Genomic DNA, 21,946 nt, shown 5'->3' with positions numbered 1-21,946 from the left:
AGCTGAAGAAAGGAGATAATAAAAATCAGAGCAGAAATAAATGAAATAGAGAACAGAAAAACTATAGAAAAAATTAATAGAACAAGGAGCTGGTTCTTTGAAAAGATCAACAAAATTGACAAACCCTTGGCAAGACTTACCAAGGAAAAAAGAGAAAGAACTCATATAAACAAAATCCAAAATGAAAGAGTAGAAATCACCACGGACATCGTAGATATACAAAGAATTATTGTAGATTACTGTGAAAAACTTTATGCCACTAAATTCAACAACCTAGAAGAAATGGATAAATTCCTAGAACAATACAACCTTCCTAGACTGAGTCATGAAGAAGCAGAAAGCTTAAATAGACCTATTAGTAGAGAAGAAATAGGAAAAACCATTAAAAACCTCCCCAAAAATAAAAGTCCAGGCCCAGATGGCTATACTAGTGAATTCTATCAAATATTTAAAGAAGACTTGGTCCCTATTCTACTGAAAGTCTTCCAAAAAATTGAAGAAGAAGCAATACTTCCAAACACATTTTATGAGGCCAACATAACCGTCATACCGAAACCTGGCAAGGATGGCACAAAAAAAGAAAACTACAGACCAATATCTCTAATGAATACAGATGCTAAAATACTAAACAAAATACTAGCAAATCGAATACAACAATACATTATAAAAATAATTCATCATGATCAAGTGGGATTCATCCCAGAATCTCAAGGATGGTTCAACATACGTAAAACAGTTAACATAATACACCATATCAACAAAACAAAGAACAAAAACCACATGATCTTATCAATAGATGCAGAAAAGGCATTCAATAAAGTACAACACAACTTTATGTTTAAGACACTCAACAAAATGGGTATAGAAGGAAAATATCTCAACATGATAAAGACCATATATGATAAACCATCAGCCAACATCATATTAAATGGTATAAAACTGAGGACTTTCCACCTTAAATCAGGAACAAGACAGGGTTGTCCACTCTCTCCACTCTTATTTAACGTGGTGCTAGAAGTTCTGGCCAGAGCAATCAGACAAGAGAAAGAAACAAAAGGCATCCATGTCAGAAAAGAAGTAAAGGTATCACTTTTTGCAGATGATATGATCCTATACATTGAAAACCCCAAAGACTCCACAAAAAGATTACTAGAAACAATAAACCAATTCAGTAAGGTCGCAGGATACAAAATTAACATACAAAAGTCCATGGCCTTTCTATAAGCCAACGATGAAATATTAGAAAATGAACTCAAAAAAATAATCCTCTTCATGATTGCAACAAAAAAAATAAAATACCTAGGAATAAACATAATAAAGAATGTCAAGGACCTATATAATGAAAACTACAAAGCATTGTTAAGGGAAATCAAAAAAGATACAATGAGATGGAAAAATATTCCTTGTTTGTGGATAGGAAAAATAAATATAATCAAAATGGCCATATTACCCAAAACAATATATAAATTTAATGCAATTCCCATCAAAATTCCTATGACATTCTTTAAAGAAATGGAACAAAAAATCATCAGATTTATATGGAAGTATAAAAAACCCCGATTAGCCAAAGCAATCCTAAGGAAAACGAAGGAAGCTGGAGGCATTACAATACCTGACTTCAAACTATATTATAGGGCCACGGCAATCAAAACAGCATGGTATTGGCAGAAAAATAGACACTCAGACCAATGGAACAGAATAGAAAGTCCAGAAATAAAACCACATATATATGGTCAAATAATTTTTGATAAAGGGGCCAACAACACACAATGGAGAAAAGAAAGCCTCTTCAACAAATGGTACTGGGAAAACTGGAAAGCCACATGCAAAAGAATGAAACTCGACTACAGCTTGTCCCCTTGTACAAAAATTAATTCAAAATGGATCAAAGACCTAAATATAAGACCTGAAACAATAGAGTACATAGAAGAAGACATAGGTACTAAACTCATGGACCTGGGTTTTAAAGAGCATTTTATGAATTTGACTCCAAAGGAAAGAGAAGTGAAGGCAAAGATAAATGAATGGGACTGCATCAGACTAAAAAGTTTTTGCTCAGCAAGGGAAACTAACAACAAAATAAACAGACAGCCAACTAAATGGGAAGTGGTATTTTCAAACAACAGCTCAGATAAGGGCCTAATATCCAAAATTTACAAAGAACTCATAAAACTCAACAACAAACAATCCAATAAAAAAATGGGAAGAGGACATGAACAGACACTTCTCCCAGGAAGAAATACAAATGGCCAAAAGATATATGAAGAGATGCTCATCTTCATTAGTTATTAGAGAAATGCAAATCAAAACTACAATGCGATACCACCTCACACCTGTTAGATTAGCTATTATCAACAAGACAGGTAATAGCAAATGCTGGAGAGGCTGTGGAGAAAAAGGAACCCTTATTCACTGTTGTTGGGACTGTAAAGTAGTGCAACCATTATGGAAGAAAGTATGGTGGTTCCTCAAGAAACTGAAAATAGAACTACCTTATGACCCAGCAATCCCTCTACTGGGTATATACCCCCAAAACTCAAAAACATTGATACATAAAGACACATGTAGCCCCATGTTCATTGCAGCATTGTTCACAGTGGCCAGGACATGGAAACAACCAAAAAGCCCTTCAATAGAAGACTGGATAAAGAAGATGTGGCACATATACACTATGGAATATTACTCAGCCATAAGAAATGATGACATTGGATCAAGATCCCATTATATGGGATCTTGATAACATATGGAGTGAAATTAGTAAATAAGAAAAAACCAAGAACTTCATGATTCCATACATTGGTGGGACCTAAAAACGAGACTAAGAGACATGGACAAGAGTGTGGTGGTTACTGGGGGGGGGGGGCGTGGGAGGGAAGGAGGAGAGGGGGAGGGGGAGGGGGAGGGGCACAAAGAAGATTAGATAAAAGGTGACAGAGGACAATCTGACTTTGGGTGATGGGTATGCAACATAAGTGAATGACAAGATAATCTGGACATGTTTTCTTTGAATATATGTACCCTGATTTATTAATGGCACCCCATTAACATTAATAAAAAAATTTTTAAAAATACATAAATAAATAAAATGAATGAGGGGAAAAAAAAGAATACACCTACATTTGCTATGATTGATTTAGGCCAAATTTATTTTTAAGTGCTGGAAATGAATACTGTCATAATTTTATTCTTTTTTCTTTTTTACTGATTCCTTCCTTTTGAAACAACTACTGTTTCTCTGATATTTTTTGTCATTGCTGCTGACAGAGACAGATCAAGAAGATTAAGGAAAATATTTCATATATATACCCATTGTTTTGTATGTAAAAAGGTTTAAAAAGTAGAGAATTTGCAGGAGCTGTGATATCTGAAAATTATTCAGAGAATAGTAAAAAAGTTTGATAGCTTTTGGGAAACCTACATTAATAGAAGAAAGAAGAAAAAAAACTCTAGGAGACCAAGACATGACAGAATCTTAGTGTGCTCACCCCTACATTTCCACCTATTGCTTTGTTTTATGTTCTTTCCTTAGAACCAAATTTAGTTAGTATAGAAGTCTGCCCTTCCTCTTAGTGTTAAACAAATTATCAGGGCCCTGGGCAGTTGGCTCAGTGTTAGAGTGTCAGCCCACCTTGAGGAAGTCTTGGGTTCAGTTGCAGGCCAGGGCACACAGGAGAAGCACCCATCTGCTTCTCCACCCTTCCCCCTCTCTATTCTCTCTATCTCTCTTTCTTCTCCTCCCACAGCCAAGGCTCCACTGGAGCAAAGTTGACCCGGGCTGTGAAGATAGCTCCGTGGCCTCCGCCTCAGGTGCTAGAATGGCTCTGGTTGCAATGGAGCAGTGCACCAGATGGACAGAGCATCGCCCCCTAGTGGGCTTGCCGGGTGGATCTTGGTCAGGCGCATGTGGGAGTTTGTCTCTCTGCCTCCCTGCTTCTCACACACTTCAGAAAAATACAAAAAAAAAAAAAAAGAATGGTCAGTTTTCATTTGCCCCACTTAATGTTCCTGCTTTGGGTACTCCCACATCTTGGTTACTTAATTTTTATTATGTGAAGACAGAACTTGAGTTAACAGTGTTCATAATTATCTTAATATAAAATAATATTGCCTGGTTATCAAACTTTCAAGTTGGTTTTATAAACTTGAATTGTTTAATATCCTTTGTTGGTTGATTCTTGTGAATTTGGTTTGGCTCTAGCATATCCAGAGCCACACTTAGGGATATGATTTCTAGAGCATATTGTTCAGCTAAAGTGAACTACAAGATATCATTGAAAGAGAAAATAGTATATATGAGCAACCTTAGTCATGTATGTGTATATCTGTGTGTGTCTTCATAGGGATGTTCATTTATACCCATTCTGACTAGGTGATAGGCAGCCAACTCTCTCCCCAGTCCCACCAGATGCCCTAATAAAAAAGTCACCTCTTCAGTTGCCTATAGCCCTAGTCTGAAGAGCTCTATTCCAGTCCTAGGACATGTGTACATGCGTGCATATACAGACATACACATTAGTCTTAGTCTTATGAACTGCAATTATTTTTTTCAAGAATGGACTCTATTTTGACTTCTTTTTAAATCTCAAATTTGAATGTGGCATAGGCTTTATTTGGATAGTGAAATACCTTATTCTGAGCATCACAGTCCAGATGTTCTGAAAGAGTCTGGGATTTTCAGATCTTAAACTACAGATGCTCAATGTGAGATATCAGCCCAAAATTCTATACCATAAACAATCGTGTGTATCCCTGGCTGAATGGCTCAGTTGGTTAGAGTGCTGTCCTGATATGCAAAGGTTTCAGGTTTGGTCCCTAGTCAGGACACATATAGGAATTTATCTCTCTCTCTTTCTCTCTCTTTTACCTCTTCCTCTCTCCCCCCTTCCTTGCTCCCTTTTTCTCTCTAAAATCAATAAATAAAAATTTATAACAAAAATAGATACGTTAGCTTTTAAATTGGAGCATATATAAGAACTGTTATTTAATTTTTAAGAATTTTTCAATTTTTATTATCTTTCTTGTGTTCCTGCTGTTTTACCTTTTTTTAGTAGAAAAGGATATCTATACTTTTTTTAGAACAGTTTTTAAAAATTAGGCCTTTGATTATTTTTAAGTCCTTTGTTAAGAAATTTCTCTTCCCTATAGTAAAGGTAAATTTGTTCTGTAATCTAACTTATATGAATTGTATTTAATAAATAATGTGTCCTTCATGTTATAGTTTTTATACGTTACAGCTCACTGATTTTTTAATCTATTTTTATATATGTAGAGACTCTTACAAAGTAGATTTTTTTATTATGAAATATAATAATGGTTGGTTTAAAATGACTATGATGAGACCCAACTGTGTAGTAAGAGCAGCAGAGAATTAACTTGAGCTGTATTAAGACAGTATTTCTCAGGCCCTGGCCAGTTGGCTCAGTGGTAGAGCGTCAGCCTGGCGTGCGGAAGTCCTGGGTTTGATTCCCGGCCAGGGCACACAGGAGAAGCGCACATCTGCTTCTCCACCCCTCCCCCTCTCCTTCCTCTCTGTTTCTCTCTTCCCCTCCCGCAGCCGAGGCTCTATTGGAGCAAAGATGGCCTGGGCGCTGAGGATGGCTCTGTGGCCTCTGCCTCAGGCGCTAGACTGGCTCTGGTCGCAACAGAGCAATGCCCCAAATGGGCAGAACATCACCCCCTGGTGGGCATGCCGGGTGGATCCCTGTCGGGCGCATACGGGAGTCTGTCTGACTGCCTCCCTGTTTCCAGCTTCAGAAAAATACAAAAAGAAAAAGACAGTATTTCTCAAAGTGTGCACCACGGCACACTGGTGTGCCCTAGAAGATTTCCAGGTGCACCCTATGGTATTCCAGAGAAATATGTGCCTGTTGGGGACCAAAAAATCAACAGGGTTTTTGGGGTTTAGATTTTTGGGGGACAGAGGTGGAGGAAATTATCTGTAAACTGACAATCTGCCCAACCCCCCACCTCACTTGCCTGATTAGATTGCAAAAGGCTGTTAAGCTGTGGTGCTAGATTGTTTATGCTACCCCTCAGTTCCCGGAAAGACTGGAGGCAAGTTTCTTCTATCCTTTGCTTGGTGTAAAGTTAAGATAATATGTATTTTGGATATTAGGCCCTTTTCTGTGCTATTGTTTGAAAATATCATCACCCATTTAATTAACTGTTTTGTTCTCAGTTTCTCTTGCTGTGCAAAAGCTTCTTAGTCTGATGTAGTCCTATTCATTTTTCTTTGCCTTCACTTCCCTTGCCTTTGGAGTCAAATTCATAAAATGCTCTTTATGGCCAAGGTCCATGAGTTTAGTACCTATGTATTCTTCTATGTACTTTATTGTTTCAGGTCTTATATTTAGGTCTTTGATCCATTTTGAGTTAATTTTAGTACAAGAGGAAAAACTGTAGGCAACTTTCATTCTTTTGTATTTGGCTGTCCAGCTTTCCCAACACCATTTATTGAAGAGATTTTCTTTTCTCCATTGTGTGTTGGCTCCTTTATCAAAAATTGTGGTTTTATTTCTGAGCTCTGTATTCTGTTCCATTGGTCTGAGTGTCCATTTTTCTGCCAATACCATGCTGTTTTGATTATCATGGCTCTATAATATAATTTGGGGGTATTTTTCTGAAGCTGGAAACGGGGAGGCAGTCAGACAGACTCCTGTATGCGCCCGACCGGGATCCACCCGGCAGGCCCACCAGGGGGTGATGCTCTGTCCATCCGGGACGTCGCTCTGTTGCAACCAGAGCCGACGAGCCATCCCCAGCAGAGGCCATGGAGCCATCCCCAGCACCCGGGCCAGCTTTGCTCCAATGGAGCCTTGGCTGCGGGAGGGGAAGAGAGAGACAGAGAGGAAGGAGAGGGGGAGGGGTGGAGAAGCAGATGGGCGCCTCTCCTGTGTGCCCTGGCCGGGAATCGAACCCGGGACTTCCACACGCCAGGTCGACGCTCTACCACTGAGCCAACCAGCCAGGGCCCTATAATATAATTTGAAGTCAGGTGTTGTAATGCCCTCAGTTTTGTTCTTTTTCCTTAGGATTACTTTGTCTATTCAGGATTTTTTATAATTCCATATAAACCTAATGATTTTTGTTCCATTTAAAAAAAGGGCATTGGAATTTTGATGGGAATTGCATTAAATTTGTATATCAGTTTCGGTGACATGGTCATTTTGACTATATTTTTTCCTCCTATCTAAGAACAAGGAATATTTTTCCATTTCATTGTATCTTTTTCAATTTCCCTTAACAATGCTTTGTAGTTTTCATTATATAGGTCCTTTACATTCTTTGTTATGTTATTCCTAGGTATTTTATTTTTTGGTTGTTGCAACCGTAAAACGGATTCTTTTTTTTTAGTTCGTTTTCTGATGTTTTATTGTTGGCATATAGGAAGGCAATGGACTTCTGTATATTAATTTTGTATCCTGCAACCTTACTGTATTGCTTTATTGTTTCCAATAATCTTTTTGTGGAGCCTTTTGGGTTTTCAATATATAGGATTATATCATCTGCAAAAAGTGAAACCATTACTTGTTCTTTCCCAAAATCAATGCCTTTTATTTCTTTCTCTTCTCTGATTGCTGAAGCTAGAAGTTCCAGCGCTACGTAGAATAAGAGTGGAAAGAATGGGCAACCTTGTCTTGTTCATAATTTAAGGGGAAAAGTCCTCAGTTTTATGCCATTTAATATGATGTTAGCTTATGGTTTGTCATAAATGGCCTTTATTATGTTGAGATATTTTCCTTCTATACCCATTTTATTGAGTGTTTTAAACATAAAATGGCATACTCTGGTTTCTCTTCAAATTGCATAAATCTTTCACCTTTTTAAATATAAAATGGTGTTGTATTTTATTGAATGCCTTTTCTGCATCTGTTGTTAGGATCATATGTTTTGTTTTGTTTTGTTTTGTTTTTTTACAGAGACAGAGAGAGAGTCAGAGGGATAGACAGGGACAGACAGACAGGAATGGAGACAAATGAGAAGCATCAATCATTAGTTTTTCGTTGCACATTGCGACTTCTTAGTTGTTCATTGATTGTTTTCTCATATGTGCCTTGACCGTGGGCCTTCAGCAGACTGAGTAACCCCTTGCTGGAGCCAGCGACCCTGAGTCCAAGCTGGTGAGCTTTTGCTCAAGCCAGGTGAGCCCGTGCTCAAGCTGGCGACCTTGAGGTCTCGAACCTGGGTCCTTCCACATCCCAGTTCAATGCTCTATCCACTGCGCCACCGCCTGGTCAGGCTGGATCATATGGTTTTTGTTCTTTGTTTTGTTGATATGGTGTATTACGTTAACTGTTTTACATATGTTGAACCATCCTTGTGATTCTGGGATGAATCTTACTTGATCATTATGAATTATTTTTTAATGTATTGTTATATTTGATTTGCTAGTATTTTGTTTAGTATTTTAGCATCTGTATTCATTAGAGATATTGATCTGTAGTTTTCTTTCTTTGTGTTGTCCTTGCTAGGTTTTGGTATGAGGGTTATGTTGGCCTCATAAAATGTGTTTGGAAGTATTGCTTCTTCTTCAATATTTTGGAAGACTATGAATAAGAAAGGAAACAAGTCTTCCTTGAATGTTTGATAGAATTCACTAGTATAGCCGTCTGGCCCTGGATTTTTCTCTTTTGGCAGGTTTTTTATAGTTGTTTCTATTTCCTCCCTGCTTATGGGTCTGTTTAGGCTTTCTGCGTCTTCATGAGTCAATCTAGGAAGATTGTATTGTTCTAGGAATTTATCCATTCTAGATTGTTAATTTTGGTAGCATATACTTTTTCATAGTATTCTACAATAATTCTTTGTGTAGCTATGATATCTGTGGTGATTTCTCCTCTTTCATTTTGCATTTTGTTTATATGAGTCCTTTCTCTTTTGTTGATCTTTTCAAAGAACCAGCTCTTTGTTTTATTGATTTTTTCTGTAGTTTTTCTGTTCTCTATTTCATTTATTTCTTCTCTGAATTTTATTATTTCCTTTCTTCTGCTGGTTTTGGGTTGCCTTTGTTCTTTGTTTTCTAGTTCCTTAAGATGTGAAGTTAAGTTGTTTACTTGCCTCTCTATTGGTTGTTCATGTAGGCTTGTAGTGATATGAACTTCCCTCTTATTACTGCTTTTGCTGCATCCCAGAGATTCTGATATGTCGTATTGTCATTTTTGTTTGTCTGTATCTTTTGATCTCTGCTTTTCTTTTTTGACCCACTCATTTTTTAGAAGTATGTTGTTTAATTTCCATATTTTTGTGGGTTTGTTTACTTCTTTTTTGCAGTTGAATTCTAGTTTCAAAGCTTTATGGTCAGAAAATATGCTTGGTATAATTTCAATCTGTCTGAATTGTTGATGTTAATTTTGTGACCCAACATATGGTCAATTCTTGAGAATGTTCTATGTACACTGGAAAAAAATGTATACTCTGGCGTTTTGGGATGAAATGTACTGTTGATGTCTATCATATCCAGTTGTTCTAGTGTTTTATTTAAGGCCAATATTTCTTTATTGATTTTCTGTTTGGATGAACAATCTAGAGCTGTCAGTGGTATTGAGGTCTCCAAGTATGATTGTATTTTTGTTGATTTTTATTTTTAGGTCAGTTAGTAAATGTTTTTTATACTTTGATGCTCCTTGGTTTGATTATATATATTAAGAAGTGTTATGTCTTCTTGATTCAATGTCTCCTTTATCATTATAAAATGACCGTCTTTGTCTCTGATTACCTTTGCTGTCTTGTAGTCAGAATTGTTAGATATGAGTGTGGCTACACCTGCTTTTCTTTGGATGTTATTTGCTTGGAGAATTGTTTTCCAACCTTTCATTTTGAATTTGTTTTTATCCTAGTAGCTTCAATGTGTTTCTTGAAGGCAGTATACAGTTGGATTTTCTTTTTTATTCATTCTACTACTCTGTGTCTTTTTATTGGTGAGTTCAATCCATTTGCATTTAGTATAATTATTGACACTTGAGGGTTTCCTATTGCCATTTTATATATTACTTTCTGATAGCTCTGTATCTTGTTTGGTTCTTCTCTTTTGTTTTTCTGTCATTTGTTTTTCTTTGGTTGTATTACCTACTTCTTTCCTCTTTTTCTCCTTTTTTAGCCATGTGTTTCTGTAGTGGTTTCTGTTGTGACCAGAGCCACTCTAGCGCCTGGGGCAGAGGCCAAGGAGCCATCCCCAGCGCCGGGGCCATCTTTGCTCCAGTGGAGCTTCGGCTGCGAGAGGGGAAGAGAGAGACAGAGAGGAAGGAGAGGGGGAGGGGTGGAGAAGCAAATGGGCGCTTCTCCTGTGTGTCCTGGCCGAGAATCAAACCCGGGACTCCTGCACGCCAGGCCGACGCTCTACCACTGAGCCAACCGGCCAGGGCCGGTTTCAAACTTTTAATGGCATCTTTTTTTGCCATGGATTATGAATAGCTTATTGATAGTGAATAGTTGTTACCTACTTGAATAATAAAAGCACAGATAAGCATTATAGCTTACTAGTATATATGATTGAAAGGATAAAGCTGTATTGTTAAAACTATTCTTCTGTTTGAATTTAATAATTTAGATATTTTTTCTTGTTTTATTCTCTCATTCTTTGCCTTCTAGTTGTGCCTCCCCATCTACAGTTTAGAGATGTTTTTACTAGCTCTTACCCTCCTGTTCATCTTCCAACTTCCACTGCATTGATCTCTTGTTCCTTTAAGTCCTGCTGTTTCAGAGTTCTGCTTCCTGCTCTCCACTTGCCAACATTCTAAGATTAAGATTCTTGCTCCCCATTTTCATTTCCTTCCTCTTCGGTTCTCAACCATTGTTTCTGGATTTGGTTTCTGGATTTTTGTATTATTCATATTCTCTAACTATGCAGTATGATCAAAACTGCAGGGATATAAGGAGGATTGGAAAGCAGAGGCATAAAGAGAATTGACATATATTGAATACCTTCTCTCTGCTAGGCAGTTTACTTATATCATTTAGTTCTCAGAAGACGGAGGTATGTTTTATTATTATCTCCATTTTACTCATAAGTATACTGACACTCAGAGAGGATACCAGGGGTCGGGAAACTTTTTGACTGAGAGAGCCATGAACGCCACATATTTTAAAATGTAATTTGGTGAGAGCCATACAATGACCTATGTTCCTTACGCATTATCCAGTAAAAATTTGATGTTGTCCCGGAGGACAGCTGTGATTGGTTCCAGCCACCCGCAACCATGAACATGGGTGATAGGAAATGAATGGATTGTAATACATGAGAATGTTTTATATTTTTAACATTATTATTTTTTTATTAAAGATTTGTCTGCGAGCCAGATGCAGCCATCAAAAGAGCCACATCTGGCTCACGAGCCATAGGTTCCCGACCCCAAAATGGATAAACATTTTGTTCCATTGCACAGACAACTTAGTGATAAAGCCAGGTTTCAAACCTATTGGTTCACTTATTCATTAATTATTTTATTCAACAAAAAATTTATTGATTTCATACATAGATGGAACATAAAAATGAGATTAAGAGACATGGACAAGAATGTCCTCCCCCTTGGGGGGAGGAAAGGGAGGGGGTGGGGGGAGAGGAGGGGCACAAAGAAAACCAGATAGAAGGTGATGGAATACAATTTGACTTTGGGTGAGGGGTATGCAACATAATCAAATGTCAAAATAATCTGGAGATGTTTTCTCTGAACATATGTACAAAAAAAATTATTGAGTGCATGTACTGTATGTTGGGCATTGTGCTAGATGCTGCAATATATCCAGTCCTTATTCTCCTGGACCTTAACTATGTAGTGGTATTCTCTGACCTCACAGATGGTGATCTTCCTCCTATGCCAAACAACTTAAGAGGGAGAGGGTAAAGGGGAAATAGAAGGTTCCTATGATTCATGGAAAATGTATATTTAACATAGGTATGAAAAAGATGATATTTATGTATGACTTAGGGATACCCTATTGAAAAGGTTGGTTTTTGGCTCATCCTAGAGAGTCTGACAATCTTCCTATCACCATTTTCAGCATCAATGCCTTTTAGTGATATCACCACAATATATATTTTTCTTTTCTGTTCTAAAATATACAAGATTTGTGTCTGTAAATCCTAATTTTCTAGAAAATTTTCAGAAAGAATTAATTGTCCTCCCTAAATTATGTTGTGAAAAGATGAAGACCTCTGTGTAAAGACTACATACATTCATTCATTCATCCATCAATCATCTATATATTTATTAATACCCTAAAAATAATTAAGATTTACTTAAATACATAAACCACAACTTTTAATAAGATAAATGTGGAAAAAATTGGGCAAGGAACAATAAGATGAAATTAGGTTGTGTTCAGGAAACCTACTAAAAAGGTATCCACAAATTTTTCTCTGTTGCTTAGGGGTAACTTGATTTGCAAGCATCATAATTTAGAAATAAACTGGAAGCACAGAAAAGAACCCATTCCTAAGTTTTGACACGAGGAGATTTCTTCTGTAGATTCTCCTAAAGAAGGCCACAGTGCAATGTGTTAAACAGTGGCTTCAAATACTTTCTAATGTGAATATGAGTTTCAATGGTTTCAATTGCATGCCACAAAAAAGGAACTCTATGCCTTGGCCACTTAGCGCAGTTGGTTAGAGCATCATCCCAAAACACGAAGTTTACAGGTTGATCAATGTTGGGCGTTAAATAATTTGATAACCAGTTCTCTGCCCTAATGACTGTTTTTGCATTAAAAAGCAATATACCGCCTGACCTGTGGTGGCGCAGTGGATAAAACGTCGACCTGGAAATGCTGAGGTCGCCAGTTCGAAACCCTGGGCTTGCCTGGTCAAGGCACATATGGGAGTTGATGCTTCCAGCTCCTCCCCCCTTCTCTCTCTCTCTCTCTCTCCCTCTCTCTCTCTCCTCTCTGTCTCTCTCTCCTCTCTAAAAATGAATAAATAAAAAATATATATATTAAAAAAAAAAAAAAGCAATATACCGACCCTGGCCGGTTGGCTCGGTGGTAGAGCATTGGCCTGTGTGCGGAAGTCCCGGGTTCGATTCCTGGCCAGGGCACACAGGAGAGGCACCCATCTGTTTCTCCACCCCTTCCCCTCTCCTTCCTCTTTGTCTCTCTCTTCCCCTCTCGCAGCCGAGGCTCCATTGGAGCAAAAGATGGCCCAGGCGCTGGGGATGGCTCCTTGGCCTCTGCCTCAGGCACTATAGTGGCTCTGTTCATGACAGAGCAACACCCCGGATGGGCAGAGCATCGCCCCCTGGTGGACGTGCCGGGTGGATCCCTGTCGGGGGCATGCGGGAGTCTGACTGCCTCCCCGTTTCCAGCTTCAGAAAAAAAAGAAAAGAAAAGAAAAAAGCAACATACCAAAAGGTGGTGCATTATTTCATGCATTTAATATTTAAATAAGAACAATAAAAGAGGTACACAAAACTAGCTTGTTTGTAAGAAAGTGTTTTAAAATATTAATGAAAAAAATATTAAATAATACCTGACAAAAAGCAATCAAACTGTTATTTAAGATATTTCCAATGACAGCTTGTCACCCCCTGCTTGTTTGACACTTTTTCTCTTTACATTATGTGTTTACTGAAATAACAAATGTGAGGGAATTAAAATGTAGTATTTCATCAAAGGTATAAGGAGTTCTATGAAATGAATAAATAAATATTACAAGCATAGTTCCATTAAATTTTTCTCTCTTATGAACGGAATGAACATTATTATTACAGGTGCTTAGAATATGCTGTTGCACAGATGAATGTTAAAAAAGAGTAAGGAATGTGAATTTGAATTTGTGATTTCCACAAGCCACCCACCTTAGAGAGACCCCTGATTATAAGTGCCATGTTAACAACCAGTTCACCGAACTCAACAAAAATTAGGTGTTAGTTCTGCCAAACCAGTGTGAACCAGCTGAATCCCACCACTGAATTGGATCCCTGGTCATGTCACACACGGGAAACAACCAATGAATGCACAACTCAGTGGAACAACAAATGAATGCCTCTCTCTTTCTTTCTCCCTCTTCCCCCTTCCTCTCTCTGTCTCTATAAAATTAATCAATTAAAAAGAATAAAAGTCTAATAAAACAATTCTTTGAAAAGTGAGATGAGGTATTCAGGTAGACCACTGTGATCTAGCCAAATCCAATTATAATTTTAGAGTATTAGAGAATTTAATGAATTGTATCACTTTCAGGTAGTTCTCAAATGTAATTTGCGAATTGATTTTTTAATGTACTAGGTGACAGTGAGTTTACACACTCTTGTAAGTTTGTTTTCAGTAATGCAACATCAATGCATAGAATACTACCTAGTACATAGTAGGTGCTTAATAACTAATGTAGAGATGGATAAATGTGCTTTAAAGTATCTGCTAAAGTATATCTCAGCTATACTTTATGTTGATATTTTCTTTATCCTTAAATAAAGATGCTACTATACTTCCAACTATATCATTATGATATGGAAATAATGTTTCTTCTCAAGAGACCTCAAAATCATACCAGATAGATTAAATCTGGAAAACAAAAGATAGATTCAGGATAATGCTAGCTTGACAATTTTTAGCTGTGTATTTAAATGAAAGTAATTAACTCTCAAATTTAGGAATTTAAGAATTTCCTTTTCTCCTGCCTGCTGATCCTCTATTTTTAAAGCATGTTTTATTGAAAAGCATTTTGGTAATATTAGTTTCTCTTTAAAATTTCTGCTATTGTTAAATATTCCATTATGCTGGGATTCAATAGGCCAATAGAATACATCAATCTTAGAAGTTCTTTATTCTGTATTGTTATAAGGGGTTGCCTAACTAATTTATATGCATCTTAAAAATTTATAACATCAACTGGCATCTAACACATAATTGTTACATATTAGCTGTTTTGGCCATCCTCAACCTAAAATTGCCCCAGAGCTACAATCTTACTTAAGAATATCACTCTACTTGTAATGAAATATTGAAATATCAACCTTTCCCTTTATTACTCTGTAATTTACTTTTTATTTCATTTGCATTTTTTATTTATTAGAATATTTTCTTTTGCAAACTTCTTTTTTGTATTGCCTCCCAAGTATTGTGATCTGCTATATTTATTTTAAAAACAGGCTTAGAAATTGGTTAAATCACATATTTTACTCCCACGTTTTAACCTAAATCATACCTTTACCATCACAGAAAAATAACTAATTACCTATTTTGATTTACATTTAGAAAATGTAATTTTTCTGTCTACTTCATTAGCTTTTCCAGGTTTAAACACATTTGTCCTAAGAAAGCCCTATCTTAAAACTTGATTAAAGCCTATCACTTCATTAATACTTTTTAAAACAGTTAATTTATATTGAATATATGGAATCTAGAGTTTTTCCTATATCTAATACATGGGAAAGTTGACTAGTAAATTCTTGAGTCCCTTTTAATTATGCCATAAAATTATAAAGCTAAGGAAGATACAAAATGATCTCAGGTTTCCAGGAGCTAATTATTTCAAGAGTAAAAAAAAGAAAAGAAAACCACCCAGATTTCTTACCCTATGAAAATCTGAAGTGTAATAACAGCAATCTAAGACTTCCTTTTGAAATATAGGTCATTAGGTGAGATAAGGCTTTTATCAAATACTTCTAAATTATAAGAGATAAGAGACACCAGCTAATAATATAAAAGTTTCCCAGATGTTCTGGTCCTCTGCTTTTATTGAGTAGTCCCCAAGAACTTAGTCTTGATACCTTAAAAATGTTTGGGGAATTACAAAGTATGTTTTATAGAAAAGATGGTTTATAATTATTTTGAAGTTAATTTTACTTCTCTGCATTCCTTCTTTTTGGCTAATTTCACTCAGTCTGCTATTTAATCTTTAATTACAGGCCACAAAAGAAGTAATAGAACGGGAAGCACCAGGGATGGCCCTGGCAATGCTGATGGGATCACTTAATGTTACACCTCTGGGCATGCTCTCTAGGTAAGAAAGTAACCAGTGTGTTACAAATAAAATTAATTCCATGCAACTAGTCACTACAACAGACTGATACACCCCAAAAAGTTGAGTTCTAACACTTAAGTTTGCCCCATTTGTTCCCCAGAATTAAAAGTCTTAGTATCCTGTCCCATTAAATCTTAGCCATTTGTTTCTTTTATTTTTTCTATATTATATTTAAAGCTTTAGAAAATATTATATTACTTCTTACAGTTGTCAATCTTAACCCAGAGGAGAGTCCAGTTTATTTAAATGTAAAATTATTTTTTGTATCTAGCATTCATTAGTTGTCATCAAATACTAATTTAATAAAACTCAACAATAGAGTTTTTTAAAAGAAGTTCTCACAAGTTAGGAACTTTTATTCCAATTTTTAATTAGACATATTGACATGTTGTCATGAAGAAAAGCACAATTAATATACTGATAGTATGTTATTGTAGTAGTAGTAGTAGTATATTTAAAACTATATCTTTGTAGTCATAGATGTTGACATCCATTCTCAGTCTGATGGTTTAGTTATTTATTTGTTATTATTTTAGTAACTCTTACATTAAAATCCCCTTTAATAGGGATAGCATGTATTATTTAAAAGCAGGAATATCAACTTACTGAGAATCTGTTGATTTAATCATTTGACTAAATACACATTTGATCTCAAAGCAACCTAAAAATACATAGCAACTTTGTAATTTAAGTTTTTTGCAATTATTTTTATAACCATTTATTGATCCTATGTGCAATATTAATACAGAAATAAATATACTCATTTAATGCAAGGAATATGAGTTATAATGCCCTTTCTGTTACTTGGACTAAGTTTAATGGCAGCCACTTGAGTCATAGCTACAAGGAAATGTGAATAGGTCATTAGATACTATATTCCCTTTGCTGTCACATGTACTATATTATAATATTTTATTTTAGTAAGGAGCAAAAATAGAATTAAAGTATAGTGAGAGAGCTTTTAAATTTAAAAGTACATGCTGGTCTTTAAGGAACTTCTCATTTTTTTTTGTTTTTTTTAACCCTCATTTATATTACCTACACAAATGAGGTCAAGGGTCACATTTTATCCCTTTTCTCTATGGAATTAAGTGTACTGATCTTTGAACATAGAAGAACTCTTTCTTGGCATACAAAGAATATAGTCAAGAAAGAATTAAACTTCATTCTTGTTAATTCTTTTATAATAAAAATTTAATTTAGCAAACACAGTAACACTATATTTGCCATGTTAACCATTAAGGATACTAAGAATGGAAAAAGAAATAAGGCCTAGTCTTATTCCACAATTAACCTTTAGAACTTGTTCTTTGCAACTGTTAAATGGACTATAGCTTTCTTGATCCAGTATAGATATATTACTTTTTGTCTTATTGAAAGATTTTTTTATGGATTAATTCCTCTTCTACTTTTCAAGTCCACATAATTACTGAGTATTGGAAAGCTGAGTAAGTGGAAAATTAATCAGCAGGAGTTGATTCTAAGTACTTTATATAAGCTCATCATCTTTATACTAAAGGCTTTAAAAATTAAAACATAATACAGCAGGGTAACAGATTCTTCTGACTTTTCTTTCTGTTCATTGTTGACTTCCATTGCTGACTTAACTGAGAGTTTTCACAGATTTGAAACATAATAGTCTACATGAGATATAGAAAAAGGAATCATAGAATATTTATTTTTTGTGTTTTTTAAAGCCTTTCTTAAAATTTCCATTTTTAAAATAGCCATGATTAGATCAATGCTTCCTTTTTATAGCATTTTTACTTTGTATATACTTTTTTCTTTGTACTTGCTTCTATTATAATACATGCTATATTGTAATTATTTACTTACATGCCTATACTACCTAATTTGTATAAAATCCTTAAGAACAAGAGCTTTATCATATTCATTTTTACATCCTCAACCCCTAAAATAACTTTTAACATATACTAAGTACTCAAAAAATTGTTATCGTTATGGTTGCTATTGAGAAATCAATATTTCACTCTAGTTTTTAATAGAACTTTTTCAAGGTAAAGTAATATATCAAGTCAATGCCTAGCATTCCTGTTTTTATCTCTAGAGAGCAGAATTAAATAAAGAGAACTTTTAAAATCACTAAATCTTTTTCAATTCATTTTTATCTACTTGATTACTTAATATACTGTAGTTTTTCTGTACAAGTAAATTGTAAGATAGTATCAAGTAATGTTTAAGAGCATCATCTCTGAAGGCCCATGGTTGGCTTAGGCTCTGTTCTGGCTCTGTTACTTATAGCTACTGAACATCTTTTTTGTTGTCTTATCTGTATAATGAGGATGTTAATAGTATCAGTCTTCTTGGAATAAGTGAGGAGTCCATTTAAAGTGCTTAGAACAACAATTGATTTATAATAATTCTTATTTGTGTTAAGTATTATCATTGAGTTTTATTGTTTGAGAGTTCTAGTTCTTAGACAAATCTGCTGAAAACACCTTCCAATAGATTTCCTTCATCTGAAGACACCTTTATTTTGCCTTCATTCCTGAAGGGTATTTTCACTAGATATAGATTTCTAGATTGACCGGTTGTTTGTTTGTTTTTCATTTCTTTCACCATGTTAAAATAAAAACTGTTATACCACTATTTTCTAGCTTTATGATTTCTACCAGAACTTCAGTGATTCAGGGAAAGCAATGCTAATAAAGAAATTTAGGGCTGTAAATGCTTAGATTTAAGAAGGAAGATCTCAAAACAACACCTAACAGTACGACTTAAGGAACTGGAAAAGAGAAAAACAAAGGAAACTCAAATCTAACAGGAGGAAGAAAATAATAGAAATTAAAGCATAAATAAATAAAAGAGATACAATATAGATAAAATTAGCTAAACCAAATATTGGTTCTTCAAGAACATCAACAAATTGACAAACTTTCAACAAATTGACAAACTTCGCTATATTGATTAAGAAAAAAAGAAATATAACTAAGATTAATATACTCAGAAGTGAACATAGGGACATTACTACCATTTCTGCAGAACTAAAAATTACTATAAAAGAATACTTTGAACAGTATTATATTTTTATTTGGCAGTAAATTGGATAACCTAGATGAAATATACAAATTTCTACAAACACAAAGCCTAATAAATTGAATCACAAAGAAGTAGAAAATCCAAATAGATCTATAACTAGTAAGGAGATTGAACCAGTAATCAAAAGCCTACCTACAAATATAATAGCTGTATCAAATGGCTTCATTAAATAATTCCACCAAACATTAGAAAGTGGACACCAGTCCTTCTCAGACTCTTCCCAAAAATTGAAGAGAAAGGAACACTTCTTAACTAATTTGATGAACCCAGCACTACCAATACCAAAACAGACAAAGGAAAAAAAAAATACAAGAAAACCATGAAATGGATGCTAAAATATTCAACAATACGCTAGCAAACCAAAATTGAACAACATGTTAGAAGAATTATGCACCATGATCAAGTCGGATTTATTTCTAGAATGCAAGGATAATTCATCATACTGGAAGACAATTAGTGTAATATACCACAGTAACAAAATAAAGGATAAAAAAAACCACTTTGAACATCGCAATTAATACAGAAAAATAATTTGACAACATTCAGCATGCATTGATGTTAATAACACTTAATGAGCTGTAAATAGAAGGAAACTATCTTAATATAATAAAGGCAAGGCCTTGAATTAGAAAAAAAAAACTCACACACACAGCTGATATCATACTCCATGGTGAAAGACTGAAAACTCTTCCTCTAGAGCAGGAATAAGACCAGGATGCTCATTTTTGCCTCTTTTATTAAAAATATTATTGGAAGTCGTAGCCAGGGCATTAGGCAATGGGAAGGAAGAAATAAATCTGCCTCTGTTTTTATTTAATTTTTATTTTAATGTATTGTGTTGAAATGGTTTCAAGTATCACACTCAAAATAACACCCTCTACACACTGCATCATGCTCCCTCATGCCAATGCAAAGTCTCTTTCCAATTTTCTCTCTGTTTGACAAGTTCTTCTATGTAGAAAACCCTAAAGATTACAGACACACACATATACAAACTTATTAGATATTCTATTAACAATAGCATTAAAAATAATAAAATTTGTAGTTACTAACTTGATCAAGGAGGTAAAAAATTTGTACACTGAAAGTTACAAAATATTGTGAAAAGAAGTTAAAAGACCTAAATTCTACCACTAACATCTTATTGTAGTAGCTTTATCACTTATCTATCAGTCGTTCATCCAAAAGACATTAAAAAAAAACTGCTGACATCAAGCCTTGTCAGAATAGGTAGCAGTACTATTCGTGGGAGTGTAAATTGGTTTAGACCCTATGTAAAACAATTTGTTTTTAAATAGCAATGCTGCATATCTGCTTATTCCTATGAGTCAAGCTATATACTCCAAAACAGTGCTTTCACTTTTTTGATCATGAGCAACAGTAAGAAGTATACTCGACATTGTAATCCAGTACTCATACATAAATGTATGTGTATTTCTCTATGTATGTAGGTATGTATATATACATATGTATAAACACATGCCCACAGATGTATGCTGAAGGTACAAAATTTTTGGAAAATAATATTTATCCTTACAAGGAAGGCATTCTCATATTTTCTGTTCTTTTCTCTTTTTTGGATGCTACTTATTACTATTTAAGTCAGTTTGCTGCCCTACTCATTGGTTTTGACCTGCAAATTGAAGAACTTTGCCTTAGAGAAAGCTTTGCACACATGTATCAAGAGAAATGTAAAAGAATGTGACTAGATGTATTTTTTTGTAATAGCAAGAAAAGGAAAAAAATATCCATCAACAGAAGACCTGATAATAAATTATGGTATAGTTGTACAATAGAATATTTTATAGCAGTGAAAATGAACAATAGCTATCTATGTACATCAGCTTGGAGGAATCTCACAAACCCAATGTTAAGTGAAAAAACCAAGTCATATAACAATATATGAAATTATGATTACATATGTATTGATTTCAAAAACAGGCTAAACTGAACAATATATTTAGATAAATTGCAAAAGTTTTTAATTAAGTCAACAAAGAACTGATACATGTTCCAACATAGAACCTTGAAAACATTTTGCTATGTGAAAGTTCAAAGCAAGTCACCAAAAGCAACATATGTGATCTCACACAATATGTAAATCTACAGAAACAGAAAGTAGATAAGTGGTTGCCTACAGGGAGGGTTTGGGAGAAAATGTGGACTTACAGGCACTCCCTGGATTATGAACAAGATAGGTTCTGTAGATTTGTTCTTAAATTGAATTTGTATCAATATGTAAGTTGAAACAAGTACTTTTACCTATTAAATGCAACTTAGATGTTTGTCTTAACATAGTATTTTTACCTTTCTGTGCATTTAAATGCTTAAACATTTTCAAATACAACCTTAAACAATCTTGTATGATGCAGAAGATGATGGGCTTGTTGGAGAGGATGGAACTGGTGTTAGAATGTCAGGTTTGATTCTGCTGCTGGAGTCAGTTTCTTGAAGTAGTATCAAGGGAGGTTTGTACAGAGCTTTTCTATTTCTCATCTTAAGTGACCCTGTAGCATCTCAGGCCTTGTGTAACTGTGCAGTAAGCTTTGGTTAACCTCTCTGTATCAGAATCTTGCTCCTCTGACTTTGCCATTCCTGCTTCTATGAAATGAAAAGCATCAACTAACTCTTTTGTAGAAAATTTTTTTGGTTCCAGAGTCTCTAGGTCTGTGCTTTCTTCCCTAAATGCTGTCATCTCCTGCTCTAGTTTCATAGGGTCTTCACCTGGTAGTTCTTTGCCATGGAAGTCAAGTAGCTCTATGATATCATTTTCACTGATGTCCAACTGCAGTTGATTACCAAAGCCCTTATGGCGCTTCATTCATAAGTACATTTTGTACAGAAGTCGGGTGTCTGTAACTCAGGGACTTACTGTACTCATGGGTATGGAATTTTTTTGGAAAGGTGATAAAAATGTTCTAAAATTGTGGTGGTGGT

At 35.1% G+C, this 21,946-nt stretch overlaps 1 protein-coding gene across 8 annotated transcripts in view; it reads left to right on the top strand.

Annotated features, from left to right (window-relative positions):
• GPHN (gephyrin) overlaps positions 1 to 21,946 on the top strand; it is a 524,116-nt gene that overhangs the window by 250,538 nt on the left and 251,632 nt on the right. For all 8 annotated transcript variants that reach the window (XM_066272872.1, XM_066272871.1, XM_066272867.1 and 5 more), the window contains one exon: positions 15,834 to 15,928. In XM_066272872.1, coding sequence (XP_066128969.1) covers positions 15,834 to 15,928 — 95 coding nt within the window. The remainder of the gene's footprint in view (positions 1 to 15,833; positions 15,929 to 21,946) is intronic.

The sequence above is a fragment of the Saccopteryx bilineata genome, chromosome 4 (assembly GCF_036850765.1).
Source record: "Saccopteryx bilineata isolate mSacBil1 chromosome 4, mSacBil1_pri_phased_curated, whole genome shotgun sequence".
Classification (NCBI taxonomy): domain Eukaryota; kingdom Metazoa; phylum Chordata; class Mammalia; order Chiroptera; family Emballonuridae; genus Saccopteryx; species Saccopteryx bilineata.
Note: the sequence above shows the minus strand (reverse complement) of the source record. Positions and strands in the feature narration are given on the sequence as shown.